This window comes from Miscanthus floridulus, chromosome 12 (genome assembly GCF_019320115.1).
Source record: "Miscanthus floridulus cultivar M001 chromosome 12, ASM1932011v1, whole genome shotgun sequence".
Lineage (NCBI taxonomy): Eukaryota > Viridiplantae > Streptophyta > Magnoliopsida > Poales > Poaceae > Miscanthus > Miscanthus floridulus.
Window position 1 is genome coordinate 36,907,722 of NC_089591.1, and position 25,317 is coordinate 36,933,038.

General features: G+C 44.4%; 1 protein-coding gene across 1 annotated transcript; it reads right to left on the bottom strand.

The window, feature by feature from the left end:
• Positions 1–22,359: 22,359 nt before the first annotated feature.
• Positions 22,360–24,997, bottom strand: LOC136495711 (uncharacterized). The gene is made up of 5 exons (XM_066491569.1): positions 24,962–24,997; positions 23,710–24,126; positions 22,962–23,045; positions 22,584–22,695; positions 22,360–22,415 (listed from the first exon to the last, which is right to left on the bottom strand). Exons 1-5 carry the CDS (start codon positions 24,995–24,997, stop codon positions 22,360–22,362), a joined length of 705 nt encoding a protein of 234 aa, XP_066347666.1.
• Between the last annotated feature and the right edge of the window lie 320 nt (positions 24,998–25,317).

Below are 25,317 nucleotides of genomic sequence, written 5' to 3' on the forward strand. Positions count from 1 at the left end.
CCACTCACGCTGGGCCCTCTGAATACTCTTTTTCGAAAGATTTAACGCCTCCCGGAGTTTCTTGTTTTCCTCAGCGAGGGGCTCCATCCTCTTCATCAGTTGCTGCCGTTGCTCGGCTATTTGAGCTATCCCCTGCGGATGAACAATGCTAGAGATAAACCTTGGTCTCCAACAACATATATCAGTGTTTCAGGTGTGGTACTCACCTCAATTTGAGTCATAACTCCAGCAATGGTGGATTTCAACCTCTTTATTTCCCTGGTGGTGTTTTCTTCCTCAACAACTACTACCTCTTCCCCATGTTTTCGGAGAATCCGGACGGACTGAGGTTTAGGTGCGGCACGCTCGATCTCCACAACCTCGTCCTCCTCCGTCGTCGCTTGAGGCACCACTGGGGGACTCTGTGGTCGGACAGCTGCTCCGACCACTCCTGGCATTGCTGCGGGTGGTTGCTCCTCGGCCGTTGATGGAGTTGCATCTTTAGCCTCCGGCGCATCAACAACAGCTGCAGTTCTGCCTCCAAAGTATTAACTTTTTTGGTTGTAGCCTCGGTCGTGGTCGCCGACGCGCCTGTTGTGTGCGCCAATGATTCACCGTCGCCAGGACCACTGGCAGCGGCGGCTGGCCCGTCCTCTGTTCATCGACCACTCGGGGACTCCTGGACGGGGGTAGTTGGCATTTTTTCTATTGAGGTTATGGGCCTCGGTGTTGCCCTACGTAATATCAGCTTGTCAGTAACCAAGAGAAATCAAGGAACAATATTATTACTCCAAGGCAAATATACTTATGGTTTGGTCTTCCGATTAAATTTCTTGAACCGGCGATGCCTGCCTGATCCCCCAGGTGCTGCTGCTTGGTCTGCCTAATGGGAGGACTCCTGCTCCTCTGCAGTGGGCTGCCGCTCTGCTTGGTGCCCTAGGGCCCCCTCTGTGTGCTGCTCTGTGGTTATCCCCTCTTGTTGCTCGGGGACTTTGGTCGTCTGCACCGCTGGGACTTCTATCGTTGCCCGCACATAACTTTTCCTTGCTTGCTGCTTAGGAGCTTCAGCATCCATCGATGCCTCCTTCGTGCTCGGCGGATGCACTGACTGGTCCTTGTCATCGTCCGACCACTCCAGCACAACAGTTCTTCGTGGTCGAATGATTCGGCCTTCACCAAGTGAGATGCTGCCCGATTTGTGTGCAGTAGAGCTTGCGGTTTTTCTCCTTTTTTGGACCAACTCATCTACTACCGGTCTTTTCCCATGGATCTTCTCTGATACTAGGGATGGGCTATCCGATGAGGCGCTCGGCTCCTCTTCGGGCTGTAGCGGCCGCTGAATGTCTACTCCTTTCGGCCAATCAGCTCTCAGCACATTTGAAAAGTATATTGCCCTATCCTATGAATGGATCTTTTTCATAAGTAAGTCAGTCCTTTGCTCGGCAATTGATGCCTGATCAATGCGAAGTGAAAGGGTTACCTGAGGAGGTGGATTGGTGTAGTTGAAAGCCTTCGTTCCTTTTGGCCAGCTGAATGAGACATTGGAAGTAAATAGGTCCATGGCATAGTCTATTACTTCTTTCTTCATCAGACGGTCTATGTTTTCCCGGGTACCATCGTTGTCACCTTTATAGTCGAACGCCGGGTGGGCCCTCTCTTTGCAGGGTTGGATGCGCCGCACTATGAAGCTAGCTGCAACCAGTTCACCCCTAAGCTCCACACCCTTAATCAAGTCTAGAAGTTCCATTACTTGCTCCATGTTAGCATTGTTGGGTCTCTCTGACCAGTTACTATGGTTAACCGGGATGTGGTGGACGTCGCATCAAATCATTAGGTGACTTTGTTTGATATAGAACCATCTGGCGTTCCAACCTTTTAGGGAGGTATTTAGTGGTACATTGATGTATTCGCTGGCCATCCCATCCCTGAGCTGCAGGTACACACCGCCGACCACCTTGGAACCACTGCCCCCTTCTTCTTCAGACAGAACAGGTGCCTGAAGAGGTTGAAGTGTGGAAGAACACCAAGAAACGCCTCATAGAAATGGATAAAGATCGACACGTGCAGTATGGTGTTGGGGTGCAGATTGCAGAGGCTAATCGCCCAAAAATCCATAAGATCCCTTAGAAAGGGGTGGACAGGAAACCCTAATCCTCGCTAGAAATAATCTTCAAATACTACAGCCTCATCAGTATGAGGTGTTGGGAAGGGCTCACCACTAGCCGGCCGCCATCCGGCAGTGAGATGGTCTGGGAGCACGCCAGCCACCACCATCCTGTTGAGATTCACCACCCCCATCTTCGACGGCACCCACTCCTCATTGTGGCTGGCTCCGGTGGCCGCCTTCCTCGGCTTTGTGGCTCCTTTTTTCGGCGCCATTTTCTCCGGATTGGTCCTAGATTGGAGGCGAGTGCTCGCGTTGGTGCGGAATGTGGAGCACAGGGATTGCGAAGGAAGGAAGCAGGGTAGATTAACAGAGGTAGGAGGCGATGTATGTGGCGGCGTGGTTATAAAGCACTTTACCCACCTTTCCTTGCATCCGAGGGTTTTTGGGAAAATGTTCCCACGATCAGCACTACTTCGACTCCTCCAACATGGTTTAATGGGCCGCAACTTGGGCTATCACGTAACAGTAGCCCACGTTGCTCATTTATCGCCACCAAATATTCACCGATTTCTCCGCAATTTAATGAGGCTTAGTAACCGATACTGCACAACCATTACTCCAATTTTTTCTCCACGGTTTGATTTATCCGATATCTTTGCCCAAAACACGAGGACTGGCTACTTGCTCGGTTGGTTTACTATTTTCTGAGCCTGGCACCATGTGACTACGTCACCTATTGTTAGGCTTGGGGACTAAGTGGGCACACTTCACCTTGCGGTGAATGTGTTTGTTTTTCATCTCGAGGCTACACTCGGGGACTGGCTACCTGCTCGGCTGGTTCACTATTTTCTAAGCCTGGCACCATGTGACTACGTCACCTACTGTCAGGCTCGGGGACTAAGTGGGCACACTTCACCTTGCAGTGAATGTGTTTGTTTCTTCTGAAAGACTCCGAGCCTCTAAAAGCTAAAACAAGGTATCTTTACCCTTGTGGTCGGACTCTAAGTGGGCACACTTCATTTTACCATGCAGGAATTTTCAATTTTGGACTTGAGCTCCTTACACCCTTATGTCAAGCCATGCTCAGAACACACTGCTCGGTGATGTTGCACGCTGCTCGGTAGCTGCTCACAACTGCTCGGCGATTCATTATGGTGCTCGGACCATGATTTGGACAGCTCAGTTTTGGTTTGCACCTGCTCAGAAAAGCTCAAGACAGCATTGCACAATGGGTACAAGGCGCTCGGGGACTAGCTGTGGGGGGTACAACCCCGGATACCCATGGCAGGCCACATGGGCTATGCCTCCAGGGGTGGCCCAGCCCACGAGAAGGAGCCTTGCGGGGCACGATTCTGCTCGGCGTCTCCTGTAAGGCACGGGGAGGATATCCTGAAGATGTCATGAGATCTGTTAGGATACGTACGATCCCATGTTTCTTGTAATCTGTTATTACTTTTCGGTTATCTCTCATATCAAACCAACTTGTAACCTTGCCCCCGGACTATATAAGGCGGGCAGGGACCCCCTACAAAATCACAGCAAATCATACGATAGCTAATACAAACCAACAGACCACAGGAGTAAGGTATTACATCATACTAACGGCCTGAACCTGTATAACTTGTGTGTCTCTGTTGCCTTCTTGTTCTTGATTACACGCTCCTCTGCCGATCAATCTACCATCGCGGGATACCCCTCGGTGGACTACCGACGATATTCTATCGACAGCAACACTACAATGTTTCTTGTATACCTCATACATGTCCATAGGCAAGCAAATAACATTGGTCCATTTAAAATGCATGACAAAGAAATACATCAAATGCAGCTTTATTTACTGCTCTGCTGATGAATCCAAGAACAAGGGACCATAAGGAAGATAGAATGGTCTATAGATGAACTCTTTTTTAACGGTATGTCTACGATACCAAAAGACACGGGCAGGGATGACACGAACACTTATGCGGTCCATGTCATATGCGATGATTGTTCCATCCTCCCAAGCAAAGCAAATCAAATTCCATTCTAGGTGAACTATAATCACTCTATCCTCATCAACAAAATCTAGAAAATCAAATCTAATATTAATCCTTCCAAACAAGATCCGCATGGTGACCATATGCTTCAATGTCCAATTATCAGTACCATAGTCTTCAAGGATCTAGATTGAAAGCTTGGAATCATTGGGACCACCAATAGTACATACACACAAGTGACCTTGAGCTTGATGCATGGAGTGTTAAAGGCCACTTGGCCCATCAATTTTCCTCCATGTGTTTCCCTCCATAGCCACAGCAAGTATCATTGGGTACTCCCTAGAGCGCCCCATAATATGTAGACAACCATTAAGAAACACACTTGGTTGTCTGTAAAATGTCACATCAGTATGCTTGCCCCATTCAGATTCCTTATAGATCCATGCTGTAGTTTGAGATGAGTAGATCTCCACACCTACGTACATAGTGTTGACATCTACATATTTAATCACATGGAAGTGCAAGGAGGCTGTTGGATTGAACGGCAAGCGAGCCTCACCAACAACATGGCCAACATCATGGGTGCTAGGTGGTAGAACTTTAAACTTCTAGGTAATTGGATTACAGACGACATAGCGATATCCATCAGTCCAAAGGCACCAACATATGATGAGCCTATTGCAGCAATCTATGACAGCTACATTTTCAATGTTGAAGGGCAAGAATTTCAATGAGCGAGGGCGTACACCATGGATGACGCTGGTGAAGTTTTGATTGTCGTCCTTGCTATCATAGAAGAAGCCGGCTATTGTCTGGGGTAGCTTTTTATGGTTGTTGGGGTTTGAGATGAGGTTTTTCTAGGAGCGAGAAACACATTTACAGCAGAACAAGGAGCGGGTGGGGAGGCGACGTAGGATCTCAAAAATGACATCCTCCGTGAGGTTGGCAGTGTGTTCCTCTTGTTGGGGGCCTCCTCCATTTTGTTAGTGTATAGTACAATGAGAGCTTCCTCAGTGATCTCTAAAGAGGAAAATAATACAATAAAGATCCATCAATGAAGTCTACAACTCATACCAAAGTGCAACTTTAACAACCATTAACAATTTTCATGGTACGACCTCATGTAAATTTAGAGTAGCACCATATAGATATATATAACTCAAACTAGAGTAGCAGTTGATGGAGCTGTAACCATTACAATTTCAGTAGTTAATTGGGCTTCCTTAGTTTTCACAAGTAGAATGTTAGTGAACAAGTGGTAGTGATCATCATTGGCATTAGTAGCAATATCTGCAGCTTAAACATTATTGGCCCTAGTGATGTGAATGAGGGACACAAAGCATTGATTAGGTGTGGTGCACACTTGTCAAACTTAGCACTCGGTAGCTTAAGAATAGCCCTAAGATAAATTGGAGTCAACTTCATTCACATAGGATTTCGAGTTGGAAGTGAATGGGGGGTCAAATGACTAACTGGATGCTGGTCTGGTTGTGACTGAATGCTGGAGGGTGAGTCCGGTTAGTTTATTTGATCAACTACAGTCGTTTGGTACTGACCGGACGCTGAGTGGAGGAGCACCGGACACTGGGGTGCCAACGTCCGGTCAACTCTAGAGAGGTTCAAGAGAGGCTTTTTATTGAACGGACGCGTCTGGTGTGTGCTAACTAGATGCTAGTTAGAGTCCAGTCAATTAACTACAGTCATCTAGTACTGACTAGACACTGAGTGGAGGAGCACCGAACGGTGGGGTGCCTATGTCCGGTCGACTCCAATAAGGTTCCAAAACGTCTTTTTCTTGATTGGACGCGTCTGGTTGATGCTGACCAGACACTGGTCAGAGTCTAGTCAGAACATAATGGCTCTCTCGGACACAGTGGCAGGTATAACTGACCAGAGTGTCTGGTCACCCTAACCAGAGCGTCCGGTCATCCCGTAGAGTACTAACTCAGCATCCAAATGTTATGTTTTGAATGAGGGGGTATAAATACTTACTCCACTCATCCAAGGGAGGTGTTTTATCCATTTGTTTAGCTGAGAAACACCTTTGGAGTGCAAGGGAGAGCAAGAGCCTAGTGAGGTGATTAAGATTTGAGAATCCAAGATTAAGGACCTCATTAGTGAATAGAGAGTAGCAAGTGTGCATCCACCTTCCTCATTAGGCTTGTCTTGGTCAAGTGAGAGTTTGTGCTTGTTACTCTTGGTGATCGCCTTCACCTAGACGGCTCGGTGGTGATTGGGAGCTTGCTGATCATCCGGCGGAGCTTGTGCAAGTCCCAAGTCAAATTGTGAGCAGTTGTGGGCGATTCACTGTGATGGAGTGTCAAAGAATCAGCCCGTAGAGAGCACTTGATCCTTGCATGGATCAAGGGGGAGCTACACCCTTGTGTGGGTGCTCCAACAAGGACTAGTGGGGAGTGGTGACTCTTCGATACCTCAGGAAAACATCGCCGTGTTCCTTTTCCTGTCTTTACTTTGAGCATTTTCATTTGAGCAATTCATTTCATGTCTTTACATTCCTAGAATTGCCATGCTAGAGTAGGATTGGAACCTAGGGTGCAAATTGTGCGGTAGAACAATAGAAACACATTCTAGGCACAAGGGGTGAAGTGGGCTAAGTGTAGGACTTAATTATTGCATAAAATTTAGAATTAGCCCAATTCACCCCCTTTTGGGCATCTTGGTCCTTTCAACTGGTATCGGAGCCTCATGCTCTCTAAATTAGGCTTAACTGCCTAGAGCAAGATGTCCCACGGGGATGGACCCCCTCCTATCTTTGAGGGAGATGATTTTTCATATTGAAAAATCCACATGGAAGCATACTTAGAGGCTTTAGATGTTGGAGTTCTTAGAGCCGCCTCACAAGGCTTCACAAAACCTAAGGATCCTGCCAACCTTCAAGGCGATGAGGTTAATTACGAGAAGTGGAATGCAAAGGCTAGAAACACCCTCTTTAGAGGCCTTTGCAAGGATGTCTTTAATCATGTGTAGAACCACAAAGATGCCTATGCACTATGGTTGGACATTTGTGCGCTCCATGAGGGAACCAAGAGTGAGCGTGAGGAACGCTACCACCTTGTTATGAAAAAGCTTAATTCATTTGAGATGCTTCCTAGAGAAAGTGCAAATGAGATGTATTCACGCTTGAATGTTCTTGCAGAGGAAGTCAATGGGCTTGGACTCGTACAAATGTAACCCTCCGATGTTGTAAGAAAGATCTTAAGTGTCCTCCCCATTGACAAATATGGGCATATTGTGATGGTGCTTCATCAAGGTGATCTTTCCACCACTACACCAACTCAAATTTTGGGGAAGATCAATGCACATGAGATGTACATGCACATCACTCCACAAGATGGCTCTTCTTCCACCAAGAAGAAAGATTTGGCATTCAAGGCTAGCCAAGAGAAGAGAGTCAAAGCAAGAGTTGATCATGATAGTTCAAGTGATGATGAGATTGATGATGCAAGTCTTGCTCTCATGGTGAGAAGAACCGCCAAGATGCTCAAGAAGCTAAACAAGAATGGTGTCAAGTTTGATGGCAAGAAGAAGAAATTCTTCACTAGTAGTAGAAGGAAGCCCATCTCCGAAATGGATTGGTATAATTGTGGAGAACTTGGTCATCTAGCTCATCAATGCCCCAAACCCAAGAAAGACAAGTACAAGAAGTATAAGGGCAAGAAAGATGACTCAAGTGATGAAGATGATGATGAGAAGAAGAAAAACAAGCCATATAAGAAGAAGGATGGCAAGAAGGAATTTCACAAGAAGAAGAAGAATGGCAAGGCGTACATTGCTGGTGATTGGCTCACAGACATTGAATCATCAAGTGGCTCATCCGATGATGAAAGTGAAAATGAGGAGAAGGTGGCCGCTATTGTGATTGATTCTTCACTATCTTCATCGACATCTCTACCATCATCCTCTACACACCTATGCCTTATGGCCAAGGGTGAACAAAAGGTACAATATGATGGTGATAGTAGTGGTGATGATAATGCTAGCAATGATGATAGTGATAGTGATGAATAATTTGAATCACCTTCTTATGATGATCTTATCAAGTTACTAAATCAATATACTAAAATCATTAGAAAGACAAGAGCTAAAAATAAAAAGCTAGAATTTGAGAAGGACTCCCTCTTAGCAAAGTATGACATGTCCAAAAAAACTAGTGTTGAGCTTAGAGAAGAAAATAAAATTGTGTCATCCAAACTCAAGGAGCTCAAATCCGCTAAAAGGGAGCTTAGAGAAAAACATGATAAACTTGAGGGGATACATAATGAGCTCATCACTAGTTATAATTTGCTAAAAGAAGAGTACACCAATCTCAAGATTAATCATGACAATCTTGTTCTTTGTCATGAGTTATTATCCAATGAGCCACATGATGCTACTAACAATGTTGTTAAGATTGATATAGCTACATCATGTGATGACTTGATTGTTGAGAGCATTGAGCAAGGTTCTAGTAGCAAAGGCAAGAAAGTGGTTGAGTCCAACAACTATGATGATTATATCAAGCTCAAGAATGAGAATGAAAAGCTCAAGAAAGATCTTGAAAAACTATTAACCACCAACACAATTGTGATAGAGAATCTTGACAATGACTATGATATAGCTCTTGAGAATGAGATGCTTAAAGAAGAGAACAAGTGACTTAAGATGGAAAAAAATCATGATGAACTTAAAGAAGAAAACAAGAAGCTCAAGTTGAAGAAGGAACATCTCAAGACCGGGTTGAGCAAGTTCACAAGAGGCCAATATCTCCAAAGTGAGCTACTCATGAACACAGTGATGAAGATGGATAGAAGTGGTATTGGGTACTTGGCAAATCAAGAGAAGAAATCTCAAGATCAACATCAACAACAACACAGGTCAAAGCCTAAGCCAAAGAGATGTTTTGAGTGTGGACAAGAAGGTCACTTTGCTCATGAGTGTCAAATTCCACCACCACAACCCTTGTCCAAGCATGCTAGACCCTTTGCCTTCAATGCTCACTACATACTTAGAAAGGACTCTAGTGGAAAAATGAAAGTCATGTTCTTAGGTCCTCCCAACAAGAATAGGCCTAAGCAAAATTGGGTTGCAAAGTCACTAGTTGAGAAAGTCAAGGGCCCTCATCAAGTTTGGGTCCCTAAACAACAAGCTTGATCTCTTGTGTGTAGGTGAACTACAAGACCGGTGGAAGTCATTGGGTTATTGATAGTGGTTGCACTCAACATATGACTGGTGATCCTCGTATGTTCACCTCACTAGATGAAGAAGTAGATGGTCAAGAAAGGATTACATTTGGTGATAATTCAAAGGGCAAAGTTTAAGGATTGGGCAAAGTTGCAATATCAAATGATCATTCAATATCAAATGTGCTATATGTTGCTTCATTGAGTTTCAACTTGCTATCCGTTGGTCAATTGTGTGATCTTGGCTTTCAATGTTTGTTTACCAAGAAGGAAGTGGTTGTGTCAAAGAAAGATGATGATCAAGTCATATTCAAGGGTTTTAGATACAACAACCTATGTCTAGTGGATTTCACCTCCAAAGATGCAAACTTGAAGGCATGCTTATTCACCAAAACATCACTTGGGTGGCTATGGCATAGAAGACTTGCATATGTTGGGATGAGCCCACTCAAGAAGCTAATGAAGAATGAATTGGTGAGAGGTTTGAAGGATGTGAAATTTGAAAAGGACAAGCTTTGTAGTGCATGTCAAGCCAGCAAACAAGTTGCAAACACTCATCCAACCAAAGCTTACATGTCAACAACAAGAGTACTAGAGCTTCTCCACATGGATCTATTTGGACCTACAACTTACAAGAGTTTGGGAGGCAATCTCTATTGTCTTGTGATTGTTGATGACTACTCTAGATATACTTGGGTGTTCTTCCTTCATGACAAGACCAAAGTGGCCTCATGTTTCAAGAAGTTTGCCAACAGAGCACAAATTGAATTTGAAGTGAATCTCAAGAAGATAAGTGACAATGGAAAAGAATTTGACAACACAAACATTGAAGCATATTGTGATGTAGGGATCAAGCATGAGGTCTCTGCAACATATACTCCTCAACAAAATGGTGTAGTAGAGAGAAAGAACTAGACACTTATCACTCTTACAAGAACAATTCTTGATGAGTACAACACACTCGAAGCTCTATGGATGGAAGCTATCAACACCGCATGTTATGCATCCAACCGCCTATTTCTTCAAAAGTTTCTTAGCAAGACCCCTTATGAGTTGCACAATGAGAAGAAGTCGGATGTCTCATTCTTCCAGGTGTTTGGTTGCAAATGCTACATCTACAAGAAGCAGCAACACCTAGGGAAGTTCTAAAGATGTTGTGATATTAGTTTTCTTGTTGGTTACTCATCAAAGTCCAAAGCATATCGAGTATTTAATCATGCCACCGGCTTGGTTGAATAAACATATGATGTGGAATTTGATGAATCTAATGGCTTCTAAGGAGCACATGAGAATCTTGATGATGTAGGTGATGAACCATTGAGGGAGGCCATGAAGAACATTCCGGTTGGTGACATCAAGCCCAAAGATGATGTACAAGTGATTGATCCACCTTCTTCATCAAATGTGCCACAAGATGATGATAAAGATGGGAGAGTAGAAAATAAAGATACTCATGTATCCCATGATCAAATGGTGGCACAAGCTCAAGATGTTGATGCCCCACAACCTCCCCCTCAAGTGGTTGATAGAAGAAATTCACCCCTACTACAAGCACATCCACAAGATCTCATCATAGGGAGTCCTTCAAAGGGTGTAATGACTCGCTCTCAAAAACTTGCTTCATTTATTGAACATCACTTGTTTGTTTCTTGCATTGAGCCTACAAATATAGAAGAAGCTCTTCAAGATCCGGATTGGATAAATGCCATGCATGAAGAGTTGAACAACTTCACCTGAAATGAAGTTTGGACACTAGAAGAGCGACCACAAGGTGCAAGAGTCATTGGAACAAAGTGGGTGTTCCGCAACAAGCAAGATGATCAAGGCATTGTTGTGAGGAATAAGGCAAGACTAGTTGCAAAGGGGATCTCTCAAGTTGAAGGATTGGATTTTGGAGAGACCTTTGCACCGGTTGCAAGACTTGAAGCCATTCGTATCCTCCTTGTATATGCATCGCATCATGAAATGAAATTATATCAAATGGATGTTAAAAGTGCATTTTTAAATGGCTTCATAAATAAACTAGTCTATGTTGATCAACCTCCTAGGTTTGAAGACCCTAGATATCCTAATCATGTTTATAGGTTGTCCAAGGTGCTATATGGGCTCAAGCAAGCCCCAAGAGCTTGGTATGAACGCCTTCGGGATTTCCTCATAGATAAGGGCTTCACCATTGGGAAGGTCAACACCACACTATTCACCAAGAAGCCTGATGGAGAGATCTTTATTTGTCAAGTATATGTTGATGATATCATATTTGGCTCATCAAATGAAGATTATTGCAAAGAGTTTAGTGAATTGATGTTGAAGGAGTTTGAGATGTCGATGATTGGAGAGCTTACATTCTTTCTTGGTTTTCAAGTCAAGCAAATGAGAGAAGGGATTTTCATCTCTCAAGAAAAGTATACCAAGGACCTTCTCAAGAGATTCAAGATGGATGAATGTAAGCCAATTAAGACACCTATGCCATCAAATGGACATCTCGACCTAGATGAGGGAGGTAAAATGGTTGATCAAACTCTCTACCGCTCTATGATTGGTAGCTTGTTATATTTGACCGCATCTAGGCCCAACATCATGTTTAGTGTGTGTATGTATGCTAGATTTCAAGCTAATCCTAAGGAGGCTCACTTGGTTGTGTTAAAAGAATCCTTAGGTACCTTAAGCACACACCAAGCATTGGTCTTTGATATCCCAAAGGAGCTAGATTCCAACTAGTTGGCTATTCCGATTCAGATTATGCCGGTTGCAAAATTGATAGAAAAAGCACATCCGAATGGTGCCATTTGCTTGGTAGATCACTAGTGTCTTGGTCCTCCAAGAAGCAAAATAGTGTGGCATTGTCCACCGTCAAGGCGGAGTACATTGCCGCGGGTGCTTGTTGTGCATAAATTCTTTACATGAAGCAAACTTTGCTAGACTATGGTGTAGTTCTAGAAAAGGTACCTCTCTTGTGTGACAATGAGAGCACGGTAAAGCTTGCTAATAATCTGGTTCAACACTCTCACACTAAGCACATAGATATCCGCCATCATTTTCTTAGAGATCATGTTGCTAAAAATTACATATCACTAGAAGGTGTAAGGACCAAGGATCAATTGATGGATATCTTCACTAAACCGCTAGATGATGCTACATTTTGTCGGTTGAGGAATGAGCTCAATGTGCTTCATTTTAGTAACTTCACTAAAAAATGAGCTTGTGTTGTCCCTTGCATTGCATTGTAATATAAAACATGTTTAATTTTAGGTAATGCATTTAGGGCTTGTCTAACATGGTTAAGATAACCGCCAAAAAGCGTGTGAAGAAGCTTAACCTTGGATCAAACTTGACAAGCAACTAGACTTACTTTCAAGTATTGCATTGCATGTGCATGTGTATTGCTTTGTCATTTCTTTTTAGTTATCTTTTGAGCACCCGCTGTGTTTGTTCACAAATAGGGAGAGCATTTGAAGCTTCTATTGATTCTAAACCCTATTGTGTGGTGACATGGTGCTCCTCACCCCTTTTATTGCATATTTTCTTAAAAAGAATTATAGCCTAAGGCAAAATACTTTGAAAATTTTAAGGGTTTGAGAGAGGTCTCTCACATCAGTCTCAATTGGTGTTTATTTGTCTTATTGATGTTGGGACTTGATTGGAAAAAGGCAGCTTGAAGGAACTTTGAAGATTTGCTAAAAAATGGTGACCAGACGCTACACTAGACTCTACTTCCAGCGTCCGATCAGTTCACAAGACAAGAGGTGAACAGATGCAGCACAGGAGTGACCGGATGCTGAACAACGTTTCTCCAGCGTCCGGTGTGATGATGGCCATGCGTCTGATCAAACGAAGAAGAAGTTGTCAGGATAACCGAACTCTATCTTGTGTCCAGTCAATGGTAACTGGACACATCCGGTCATGACTTGAGGGGTTTTGGACCTCTCTGTTGTCGACTAGACTCTAGGTGGCAGTGTCTGGTCATTGCCACCGGTGCGTCCGGTCAGTTAAATCCAAATGGATCCATATTCTTTTTCTTTCCTTGTCTATCGTGCGGGGGCCACCTTAAATTGTTTCCTTGTTTGCATCTAGGTCATCCATGCTACCTACCTCATGCCTACGTCTCCATCGCCCGCGCCTACGCCTAGGTCCCTCGTGCCGCCTGCATAGCGCCGCTGTGCCATCACCGTGCCCATGCCTAAGCCTCCACTACCTCGCTGCACCTATGCTGTGCCTGTGTCTCTACCGCGTCCGCACCTCCACCATGACTGCCTTGCTGCGCCTGTGTCTCTGCCACGCCCGTGAGTTTGTCGCAACTACCTTGCCATGCCACTACCGTACCTGTGCCTCCACTGCCTCACTAGTACCCACGCCTACCTCGCCATGCCCGCGCCTGCGCCTGCATTGTGCTGCCATGCCTTCCTGGCCATTGTACAGTTTCCTGACACCAAACCCTAACCCTAGGCGTATCCCTGTCTATTCCGATGGTGCCCCGTGATCCTCTCCTTTGCTTGTCGGTCGCTAGATCATTGAATTTCAATAGGTAGCAAGCCATCGATTTCAATTTCTCATCTACTGCTTGCTTCTTAGGGTTTCTCACCTCTAGATGAATAGAGTGATTATTTATATTTCCTATCTATTCTATCATGCAACGAGTTGGTGCTATTGTGGTTGATTTTACAGTGGCAGTTTTACTCGGGGCTAAGCCCACGAGTACGGTTTGAGGCCAAGCCTCATGAGTGTTAGTGGTAGTGATTCTCATCAACTTTAGAGATGGCACATTGCAAGAATGTCAGAGGTGGTCCCGGTGATGAGGATCCGAGGCCTCCGCCTCGCCTAATTGCTCAGCAAAAGGGAAAGGCAAAAACGATTACAAAGAAGAAGCGGAAGTTAGATGATGTTGAGGCAGAGAGGGCAGCAACAGTGGCAGCCGCCGCAGAGCATGCAGAGAGCGATGGAGCTGGTAGTGGCATTCGCATAGGTGACTAGTTGTCACCCACTCAGAGGGCCGCCGTCGAGAGGATTGAGGCCAGTCTTGGTAGTCCACCTATGACTGTCATGCTTAGAGGATGATGTTTCTCTTTAGAGGAGAGTTAGACTTAGGGGGAGACTAAGCAGTAGACATAGTCGACAGAGAAGATAGAGGACGCTTAGCAGGGAGAGCAGGTTGAGGAGGCAGAGCAGGCAGCATAGACACAACTTTGACGCTCCAGTCGCACACACACTTAGGTGTCACCGAGGCTTAAGACATAGAGGTGGGGTTCTTGTCCACCTCCCAGACCATAGGGTCCACCTCCCATGGTTCACCTTGACCTGAGGGCAGCTACAACCAGATAGGTGCAGCAGCTATGGTTCATTCAGTTTGAGGATTGGTTTCCACCGAGGCGGGATGAGCGTGTGTCAGAGCACTTCTACACCATAATACAGGAAGATTTCTATAATGCATATCTCAATAGTGGTGTTGCTTTCAGATCTCAGTGGGTCTACCCCATAGAGTCTTTAGTTGCAGCTACAGGCAAGCAGATCCATCCTCATCTCTCTTATCTACTAGGATTGACAGATCTTCTTGGACGGACAGGTCGCTATGTTCTGTCATGGGTTCATGAGTTCTACTCCTCTCTATGGATTGACTCAAGACACAGATTTATTCATTTTGCTTTCAGATGCCGTGACTACAGGCTCTAGAGCTCGAGGGTCAGAGAGATACTCAGGATTCTAGAGTCACCTATTCGGCTTCATGAGGTATGCTATGGACAGACATAGCCTCCAAGATGCCCTTATGGTAGACTTGTGCCACCTACAGATCTTGTCAAACTGTGCTTCATAGAGCTGTTTGGCGAGGGGTCGAGTAGGACACCACGTGACATTACTCCTACAGCTCAGCTCCTTGATGTTGTTATGAGGAGGACTCTGCTTCCAAGGATGGGCTACCATGAGGTCCTGACACATATTCAGCTATGGCTAGTGTATCACCTGGTGTCTCAGACTGTCTTTGATATTTGGGATGTGATGCTTTCAGAGATGGAGGATACACTAGAAGAGGGCTTCAGGGGTCACCGTCAGCTACCTTATGCTCACTAGATCACTTTCCTAATCCAAAAGGTAGTTACATAGAAGTCTCCTAAGATAATGGTAGAGTACACAGGTGCTACTACTGAGTTTCCGCCATATGACATGACCCAGATGCTACATCATAGTCATGCGACGACACCTCGCCAGTCGAGCCATCGCCTAGAGGTATGAGAGACAATAGCTCAGCAAGATGAGATCATCAGCGACATTGTAGCTATAGAGGAGGAGCAACATGATGCATAGCTAGAGGATGTGGTCAAGAGCGACCCGAGTGATAGCTCTAATGATGACTATCAGCCGATTCTGTAGATGGCTCCTCAACCACACGACAAAGAGGCCAGTGGCTCCAACTTCACTCCACCATAGTCACCGCAGACAGACCTAGCTCTTCTAGCTGTACTTGAGTGGATGAGGCAGGACCAGCCACGCTAGTCATAGGAGACTGTAGCTGCACTTGCTCAGGTTCAGGCTCGATAGGATGAGTTTTAGAGGCAGCAGCAGGCCATGTAGCAGCAACAACTTATGATTTAGCAGCAATTACTTAGCTTCATGCAGCATGTATTCACTACTATTGGCATTGCTCCTCAGCAGTCGACACCTCAGATAGGCCAGCCTACTACCACCACTCCAGTGACTCCAGTTGTACAACCTAGTGGGCTTTAGAGTTAGGGACCACCAGCTACTCGGTTTGCTTCACCTATAGAGCAGGTGTCCTAGTGGTTTGCTTTACCAGTGATAACTCAGGGTCCTCACTTTACTCCTATTGTTATGGGCTTCACTCTGACTCAGAGTTCCTCAGTGCTAGTGACGGACACCCTAGTCTCCAAGAGTCTTGGTGCTACCTTCAGTGAGCTTACAAGGCAGCCTACACCTCCAGAGTTATGAGTCCCTATCCCTACCACAGTTGCACTAGTTACTAGGACTACCGAGATGATTCCGTTGTCTGTTGCATCATTCGAGCCACCTCAGATAGTCACTGCTACACTTGAGGCTTCAGCGACAGCGACAGAGGCAGATGTGGCTCCACTTCCTATAGTGATACTTCTAGAGTCATAGGCCATGCTAGTTACTAAGTAGACCTAGATCATTCTACCTTCACTTCTAGCTATAGAGGGTCAGACCACTCAGAGTTTAGGGTTAAAGAATGATGCAGCTCAGTTCCAGATCTCTCACCGCACCTCAGCGCCCTACTCGACTGCTCCTGTCCCACCATCTGACCCTTAGGTTTTGGTGCTTGACGCTAAAGGGGGAGAGGGAGCGAGTATGTTAGATCTAGGTGGAGCATGTGAGATGATCTCGATTCGATTCTTTTGATCTTCTATGTGTGATACTTTGTGCATTCACGTTTACTTTCATGCATTGCATTATATACATGTGATGGTGTGACTTATGTGACATGTGTGCTCTCCACATTGTTATATATATGTCATGTCACTTGGTTATGCTCATTTGCTTTGCTTCTGTGTTTTACTCCGATTCAAATGAGCTTTATTTCATGTACTCATGTTTAATTCATATCTTTTGAGTACACCATATTGGCTTGGGTCATATAAGCATGTCTAACCCCCTTGTTCTTATTGTCAAAAGCTGATATGAACCAAGCATGTTGAAAACCTCACTCATCTCTTTTACATACTCAAAGTTGTGTTGTCATCAATCACCAAAAAGGGGGAGATTAAAAGAATCTAGTCCCCTAGTTGGGTTTTGGTGATTATTGATGACACGAGATTACTATGATTAACATGTGTTTTACAGAGGCAAGTTAAGTTAGGTCATGGTAATGAAAATTGATTGGGCAATCATGGTTGTCATGCCCCTATCGATGGAAATCATTTCAGTTTTCAAAGGATGGATGACAAGGTTAAGGATGGACTAGTTCTAAGTGTCGTTTGGTGTTGAAGAGACACTTAGAGTAGTTTAGGACTTTGTTTTTCCTTTGGCCATACTATTAAGGGGGTATGGACTAGTAGCTTGATGTAGGTGAGTCTAATGGATTAGGTGTGGTGCACACTTGTCAAACTTAGCACTAGGTAGCTCAAGAATAGCACTAAAATCAATTGGAGTCAACTTCATTCATATAGGATTTCGAGTTGGAAGTGAATGGAGGGTCAAATGACTAACCGGACACTGGTCTGGTTGTGACTAGACACTAGAGGGTGAGTCCAGTCAGTTCATTTGATCAACTGCAATCGTCTGGTACTGACCGGACGCTGAGTGGAGGAGCACCAAATGTTGGGGTGCCTGCTTCTGGTCAACTCCAGAGAGGCTCGAGAGAGGCTTTTTCTTGACCAGACGCGTCTGGTGTGTGCTGACCGGACGCTGAGTGGAGGAGCATCGGACGCTGGGGTGCCTGCGTCCGGTCGACTCTAGTAAGGATCCAAAATGTCTTTTTCTTGACCGGACACGTCTGGTTGATGATGACCGGATGCTGGTCAGAGTTCGATCAGAACTTAATGGCTCTCTCTAACATAGTGGCAGGTATAACTGACCAGAGCATCTGGTCACCCTGATCGGAGCATCCTGTCATCTCACAGAGTGCTCACTCAGCCTCCAAATGTTATATTTTGAATGAGGGGGTATAAATACTTACTCCACTCGTCCAAGGGAGGTCTCTTGTTCATTTGTTCAGCTGAGAAACACCTTTGGAGTGCAAGGGAGAGCAAGAGCCTAGTAAGGTGATTGAGATTTGAGAACCCAAGATTAAGGACCTCATTAGTGAATAGAGAGTAGCAAGTGTGCATCCACCTTCCTCATTAGGCTTGTCTTGGTCAAGTGAGAGTTTGTGCTTGTTACTCTTGGTGATCGCCATCACCTAGACGGCTCGATGGTGATTGGGAGCTTGGTGATCATCCGACGGAGCTTGTGGATGACCCAAGTCAAGTTGTGAGCGGTTGTGGGCGATTTACCGCGATGGAGTGTCAAAGAATTAGCTTGTAGAGAGCACTTAATCCTTGCGCGGATCAAGGGGGAGCTACACCCTTGCGCGGGAGCTCCAACGAGGACTAGTGGGTAGTGGTGACTCTCCGATACCTTAGGAAAACATCGCCATGTTTTTTTCCCTCTCTTTACTTTGAGCATTTTCATTTGAGCAATTCATTTCATGTCTTTACATTCCTAGAATTGCCATGCTAGAGTAGGATTGGAACCTATGGTGCAAAACTTTTGTGCGGTAGAACAATAGAAACACATTCTAGGCACAAGGGGTGAAGTGGGTTAAGTGTAGGACTTCATTATTGCATAAAATTTAGAATTATCTGAATTCACCCCCCCCCTCTTAGGCATCTAGATCCTTACAGTGAAGATGGTCTCTTCCTTGCTCTGGGTCCTAGGTTTGACTCACTGGTCTCATGGTTTTTTTTTAGTTTGAATTTATTAAACCTCGGCTCCAACAAGTGACACGCAAGCCGTCGGGTCCCACAGGTCGAATGGGAGATGGAAAAAGGTCCCACAGATACACATGACACATAAGCCATCGGGTCCCAAAGCTCGGATGATCCCATTGGTACACGTGACATGCAAACCATCGGGTCCCATAGGTCGGATGGAGAAGGAGAACGGATCCACAGGTACACATGACACGTAAGCCGTTGGGTCCCATAGGTACACGTCGGATGGAGAAAGTGATGAGTACATCACTACTTCGTCGCATACAAGCCAAGGAGAGGAGGAGGTCCAGCATGGGTGTCCAATTCATCTTTTTCATGGTGGAAGCCCAGTCCAACTGAAGTTGGAGCCCATCTCAGGTTCCAGGACCAGTCTGCCTTAAACTGGTCACCCAGGACGCATCTAGACTCTGTTTTCGACAATCCACATATGGTTGGAAAGCTAATTTGATAAGGAAGCCAATCCAAGTGGTTTCACATCAAAAGACCCTTCGGAATCAATAGGAATTGTCGAAACAAGTCAGCATCTAGAATCTGTCAGGGTGCTGTGACACCGTCTTTTGGTCCGTTGGACCGTGTATTGTGTTTGGGCCCATTAGGGGGTGCGTCCAGGGGGGTGACGCCCAAGACTCTATAAATAGCAGCCGTCACTCTCCTTAGGGTTTGGGGTTTTGTTTAGTTCTTGATTTTCTTGTGAAACAAACATCATTTTGCTGCAATTGTGCCGCCAAGGCTGCTTGCTGTGAACCAGGGCCCTCGTTCTTGATCTATTCACCTGTGGCGATTAGTCCTTTCGAATAAAGACTTGTACTCCTTCTCATTATCATAAGCCTCATATTTATTTGCAATTTCAGATTGTGTTCATCCTGTTCTTGCTTGTGTTCTCGATTCGCTTGCAGGAAAGCCTTCTCGGCGAGGTCAATCACGTTCGCGTGGTTGATAACCAACGAAGCAGTGGTGTAACGGTTGTGGGGGTCTGAATCAGCCTTAGTTTGAAGCCTAGATCGTGAACGTCAAGTCTCCACCAATCAACGCTATCATACCTATCGAAAGATTAGGCCTAGTCTACATTAAAAAGGACCGAGTGGAGACTTTTATGATGAATTGCAAGCATCAAGGATGGGTAACTACAGGTCCCACAGGTACACATCAGATGGAGAATGGTCCCATAGGTACACGTTGCATGGAGAAAGGACCGAGCAGGAGACTTTTTGATGAATTGCAAGCGTCACGGATGAATAACTGTAGGTCCCATAGGCACACGTCGGATGGACAAAGGATAGTGTGGAGATTTATGATGAAGTGTCATTCGTTACAGATCAAAAACTTTATCATAGATGTGTAATTAGTTCAATGACGAAGCCCTGGTCCTCATAGTTCTAAAGAGGATCATCACAGATGAGTTGCACGAGTGATCTATGATGAAACCATGTGCTCTTCTATGACGCTTCTTGTGATGATATCTGATTTCGAGGGTTGGAGGATCGTCACCACTGATCTATAACAAAACATAAATATCCATCATAAAAAGCGTTGTTCTATGACGGTTTTGGATTCGTCATTAAGATTTTCATCATAGAAGTTGATATTTCTAGTAGTGTTTAAAATGTGTTGTTAACATGGAATCCCCAAGGACTTATCTGTGAGCAAAATCCAGGACTTACAGTACAACCATGGGTGCTATGTGGCTCTGGCTTTAGTTCAGTATGAGGACATTTTCTAGCTTGTTATCGGTTACCTTTATGGCGCAAGAGGGGTGTGTTCGGGGTTGGGTGTAGTGCGGCCTCTGTCCGTATGAGTATAGCCTGCACGGAATGTGTCATTCGGAAGGGGGGCTCTACATTCGTAGGCCACAGAAACCTAGAAGCCCTAACTTGTTAGACGAACCTTTGAAAGACTCCATAGTGAACCCTACCGACCTTCCTTGGTAGTGGGTCACGAGGTTGATCACCTTGGGCGAAAGGGTAAATCACGGCTCATGGGTAAAGATGTACAACCTCTGCAGAGTGTAAAACTATTATAACAGCAGTGCTCACGGTCACGAGCGGCTTGAAAAACTAACATAATAATTGGTTCTTATTGTTATTCTATGATATTGATGCTCGTGTTTAATCATTATTGTTTTATTGCCATTACTCATGATCACACAGGAATTGGAGCTTAAGCATAATATAGCAACTCAGATTCTATTGGTAAAACTTGGTCTACTAAAAATGCATACTGGAGTTCAATAGTGTCTGGCCTTTTGAGCTTTCATTCGCCCATGTTATATTTGTTGAGTACGACATATGCTCACCCTTGCTATTCCCCCACACCCCAGCCTCTAGCAAAAGTTGCTCATAAGATTGATGAAGACATGGAGGTTCCCAGATGACTGACATGATTGCTAGGCATATGTTACCCCCAGTCAACCGTCCCTGTGAGAATGGAGCCTCAAGATTAGTTACCGTTCCGCGATACTCTGATGTAAGTGTTAATACAACTATGTATACGTTATTTAATAACATTGTTTCTGATATTATTTACTCTATTGTTGTATGTGTGGACTTTCTGAGCACACATATGCGCGAGCCTGGTTTTGTTCTTAAAACTAGGTGTGACTGTACATGAACCCTAGCATGGAGGAAACCTTTTTCTTTCTTCCTCTTCAACTAGGTGAGTGCCCGTGCGTTGCTACGGGTTTCAAAATCAATTTAATCATATGTATTTTTCAGCTAATAACACAAAAGAAATGTCTTGTGTGCATCATGATTTTGATTTGAGCACAGGCATGGTAACCGAAATATTTTGTATGGTGAAACAACTTGCAAGCACAACTTATAGTTCACTTCAGCTAAGACAATGATTAAAAGTCTACCATGCCCACCCAAGCCTTTTAGATCGCAGAGGAGACTACCATCTTTGTGAACTGCAAACCTTTCAAATCAACCTTCAACTTCAACAGAGGTAGAATTGCATTGCAATATACTCCCTCCATTCCAAGTTGCAAGTTGTTCTAATGTACATAACTTTTGCTATGCATCTCGATATACACCATCGCTAGATAGAAAATCCAAACCAATTTACAATTTGGAATGAAGTGATACAACCCAATTCACCGAAACCAAGAGTTCATTTCATCCACTAAATTTTTGTACCATAACCTAAACGACAATTACAATCTCATCAACAAGAAAATAGTTGTACAAAACTGTACAAGTCAGGAATCCACCTATGACAAACATTATTGGCATTAGTAGATTGAACGAACAAAGATGATAGTGACCTGTATGCACGGCTGCTTCGCCTTGGGCTTGACCTCCACCTTCCTAGCATAGGATGTACCCTTGAATCCCCTTACTTAGGTAGAGCATGCGTTCAGAGCACTCACTACCTATAGGACAAGATCACTGGCTCCAATAAGTACCAACACTAGCTTACATCAGGACAAAGAAATTTCTTGGATGATGACAAAGGAGAAATGAAATTGATGCTAGGTGGGCTGAAAGAACCTTCTACGCATAGAGTTGAGGGCTTGAGGCTAAGGACCTACTTCTTCATCGAGTCCTGGAGTCGTTTTCCTAGCTTGGATTGAGGCATAAACATACCACTACATATCCACAAGAGAAGTTAATAAGCCATTAAAATCCTTATAATATTGTAGACAGTAAAATACATGTATCACTAAATCAGAGCCGGGGGAACTAATTCACATTAGAAAGCCCGTATATTTTACAAGGAATAGCAATTACTTCATGATCTGAAAACAGAGTGGATGATCCGCATATACAAGTTAAGAAAAAACTTTGATTTATTTGATCCCACTGCCTACAAGCAGCAACACAAAAGGGCAGAGGTCGTGAAGGCAAACCATCAGCGGTAGTCAGTTGGAGTCACAACTCAAATTTGCGCTGCTCCAGGTGTATACCTGCGCTTATCAAGGCTGTCAATGGATTTGAAATATAGTTAAAGTTTGATGGCATAACTGTAGCAGGTGTATACCTGCTTATATCAAGGTTGTCAATGGACCTGAAATGTACCTGAAAGTTTGTTAACATCATATCCAGCAATTCATTTTTAGTATCTACTGCTAATCAGATTTTTTCTTATAACAATGGCTAACTATAAGAGGGTGCAAAAAATAATATAATATTCACACTAAAGTTCAATTGTTATATTCCTTTGTGTATTTGGCTAGCCTGATATTTAGCGTGGGTCACATGCATGTCAGCAAGGGCAGGTGCAGAGGAATTCATCAACAAGCCAGCCAACCTTCAAAGAAAAATACTTACAAAAAAATAAGGACCACTGAGACTGAGTAGCTCAAAAATATGGGAGGAAACAAAATGAAATGGGGATCACGCCTTTTATTTGTCACCTGCAAAGGACTCTGTTGAATCAGAATTAGATTGACAAGTATCGATTTTAAACGGAAATCTACTGCCCATTGTTTTCAATACACGGACTCCTTAACCTATTAATTTAGATGTGAAATATGAATATTTGATGGTGACTACACCTCTTAAATCTCTATAGGTGATGCGCATCTGAATTTTCTGAACTCTAACAAACAACATAGTCTGACAAACCACACATGAGTATCTATCTGTCATTGAAATTGTTACATATCGGAAGCCTTCAAGGGAAAGAAGATGCATGGACAATTTTTTAGGAAAAGAACTCAAGATATGTTTCTGGTAAGTCCATTGCAGAACTGGATTGTTGCATGCGGGAAACCTAGTCCTCAGTTATTAGTAGCAATGTAATATGCAGCAAACTGACGTAGTCCGGCCCATTTTAATGGTTTCAAATTCCCCCATTGATATAGATTGATCAAAATTTTATTGGCAGCAATATGATCTAACGAACCTCAAGTCGATTGTCCACCCAAGATTTGACCCCAAAAAAAAATCAGGATCAAGATGCTTTCCACATCAATGTGTTTTCTATGGACTTCATTCAGGATCAAGATGCATTGCTATTGTTGATGGATCGACCTATACCACAACACAGGCATTATTGGCTTGAAACGGGGCAATGGCGACGAGACTCACCTTGATTAACGAAGCCCAGCACGTTGACGGCCGGTCGAACTGTGGCTCCAGCTCCGCGGCGGACGCGAGGACGAGTTCCAGCATGAGGTACACGTGCGCGCCGTCGAACACGGGCACGGCGTACGCGGGCATCCGTGCCCTGTAGCACCGGAGGGCGCCGGAGAGTAGGTCGGGGGAGGTGACGCGGGATGAGACGCCGGGGCCAGACCAGGAGGCGGCGGTGGCAGCCGCAGCGGAGTCGCCGGAAGGCTGCGCCCTGGGTGCGGGCGTCGGGGATGCGCCCAAGGTCGCGGCATCGGAGGTCGGCGTCCGTAGAAGCGGCGCTTCGCGGCAGCGGCGGAGGCCTCTTTGGTGTCCAACGGCGGTGGGGATCGTGGCGAGGTAGGCATCGTGCGCGGGCGTCGGTTCTGCCGATGCCTAATTGCCTAGGCAGCGCGCGATAGAACGGGAAGATCGTGGGAGGCGTCGTGCGCGGGCTTTCTCCGGATTGGAGGCAGCGCGAAAGCGGTCTAGCGCTCCGATTTTTTTTTCCCGAGGTGACGCGATTAGGAGGGCAGTCCGATTCTTTGCAGGACCAGGCAGCGTGCCCTGCTACGAGACAACAAATTTTTTATATTAAAAACATATAGATCGCATAATAGATTATATTGCATCCCTACTATTTACAATTCTAAAAAATATATATTCTAACCTCTAAATTTCTTTAAAACAAAATTAATCTGTAGTTTGTTGAAAGATTAAAAAGATGTCAGCCACCGTGTACCCTCTAGCTATCAGATTTCACCGTCCCTTATCACAGCGTACTTCTAATTTCATGAGTGTGCATGTGCCTGACTCGTGGAGTCTATTTTGCTCGTCCAGTTCTTAGCTTAAGTTGTGCCTTGCACTTAGGTTCATCTCCACCACTCAACTGTCAATACGCATTTGAAATTGGGAACAAATCTAACTATCAAAAGGATTCAATAATACTGAAGAAAATGGGAACAAAATATCAGCATGCTATGCAATGTAACTTCAACTTTGCCAACATAAAAGAAATTTATCCTTGCTAAAGGATCACACGTTCATAGTGTACAATGCCAGAAGAGCATTCTTAACAGGTTTCAAGTTTCTATATATTATGCCAATGGCATGTAAACAGTCCATTGCACAGTTAATTGCAGTGTGTGATGTGTGTATCTAGTTGGCTAGGCCAAATGTTGTTCAGATAAGTTTTCAGTGACATTCCTGGTAGTAGCCCAATAACAATCACCATTAATGGTTCCTTCCCAGCTCCAAGGAACTGCATGAGTGCATAAACAGTTGTGAGAAGGTCCCAAAAAAATAATAATCTATGTAGCCACACAAACATGTCATTTAGATTCTCATGTTTCACTTTACACATTATATTTACTTCTCGACTGAAACAGGCTTCAAGTGTTGCTTTTTCTTCAGGAGTTTTTACATGGTTAAGAACCTATCGCTACAATTTGATCACCATACCTATTCAGAGATACAAGGAATACAGGACTACTGAATATGACTTAAATATACTAAAAGACAAATGAAAATAAACTAAAACAACAACTAATGCAGATACTTGAAATTCAGTCCAATAAAGTAGCCACA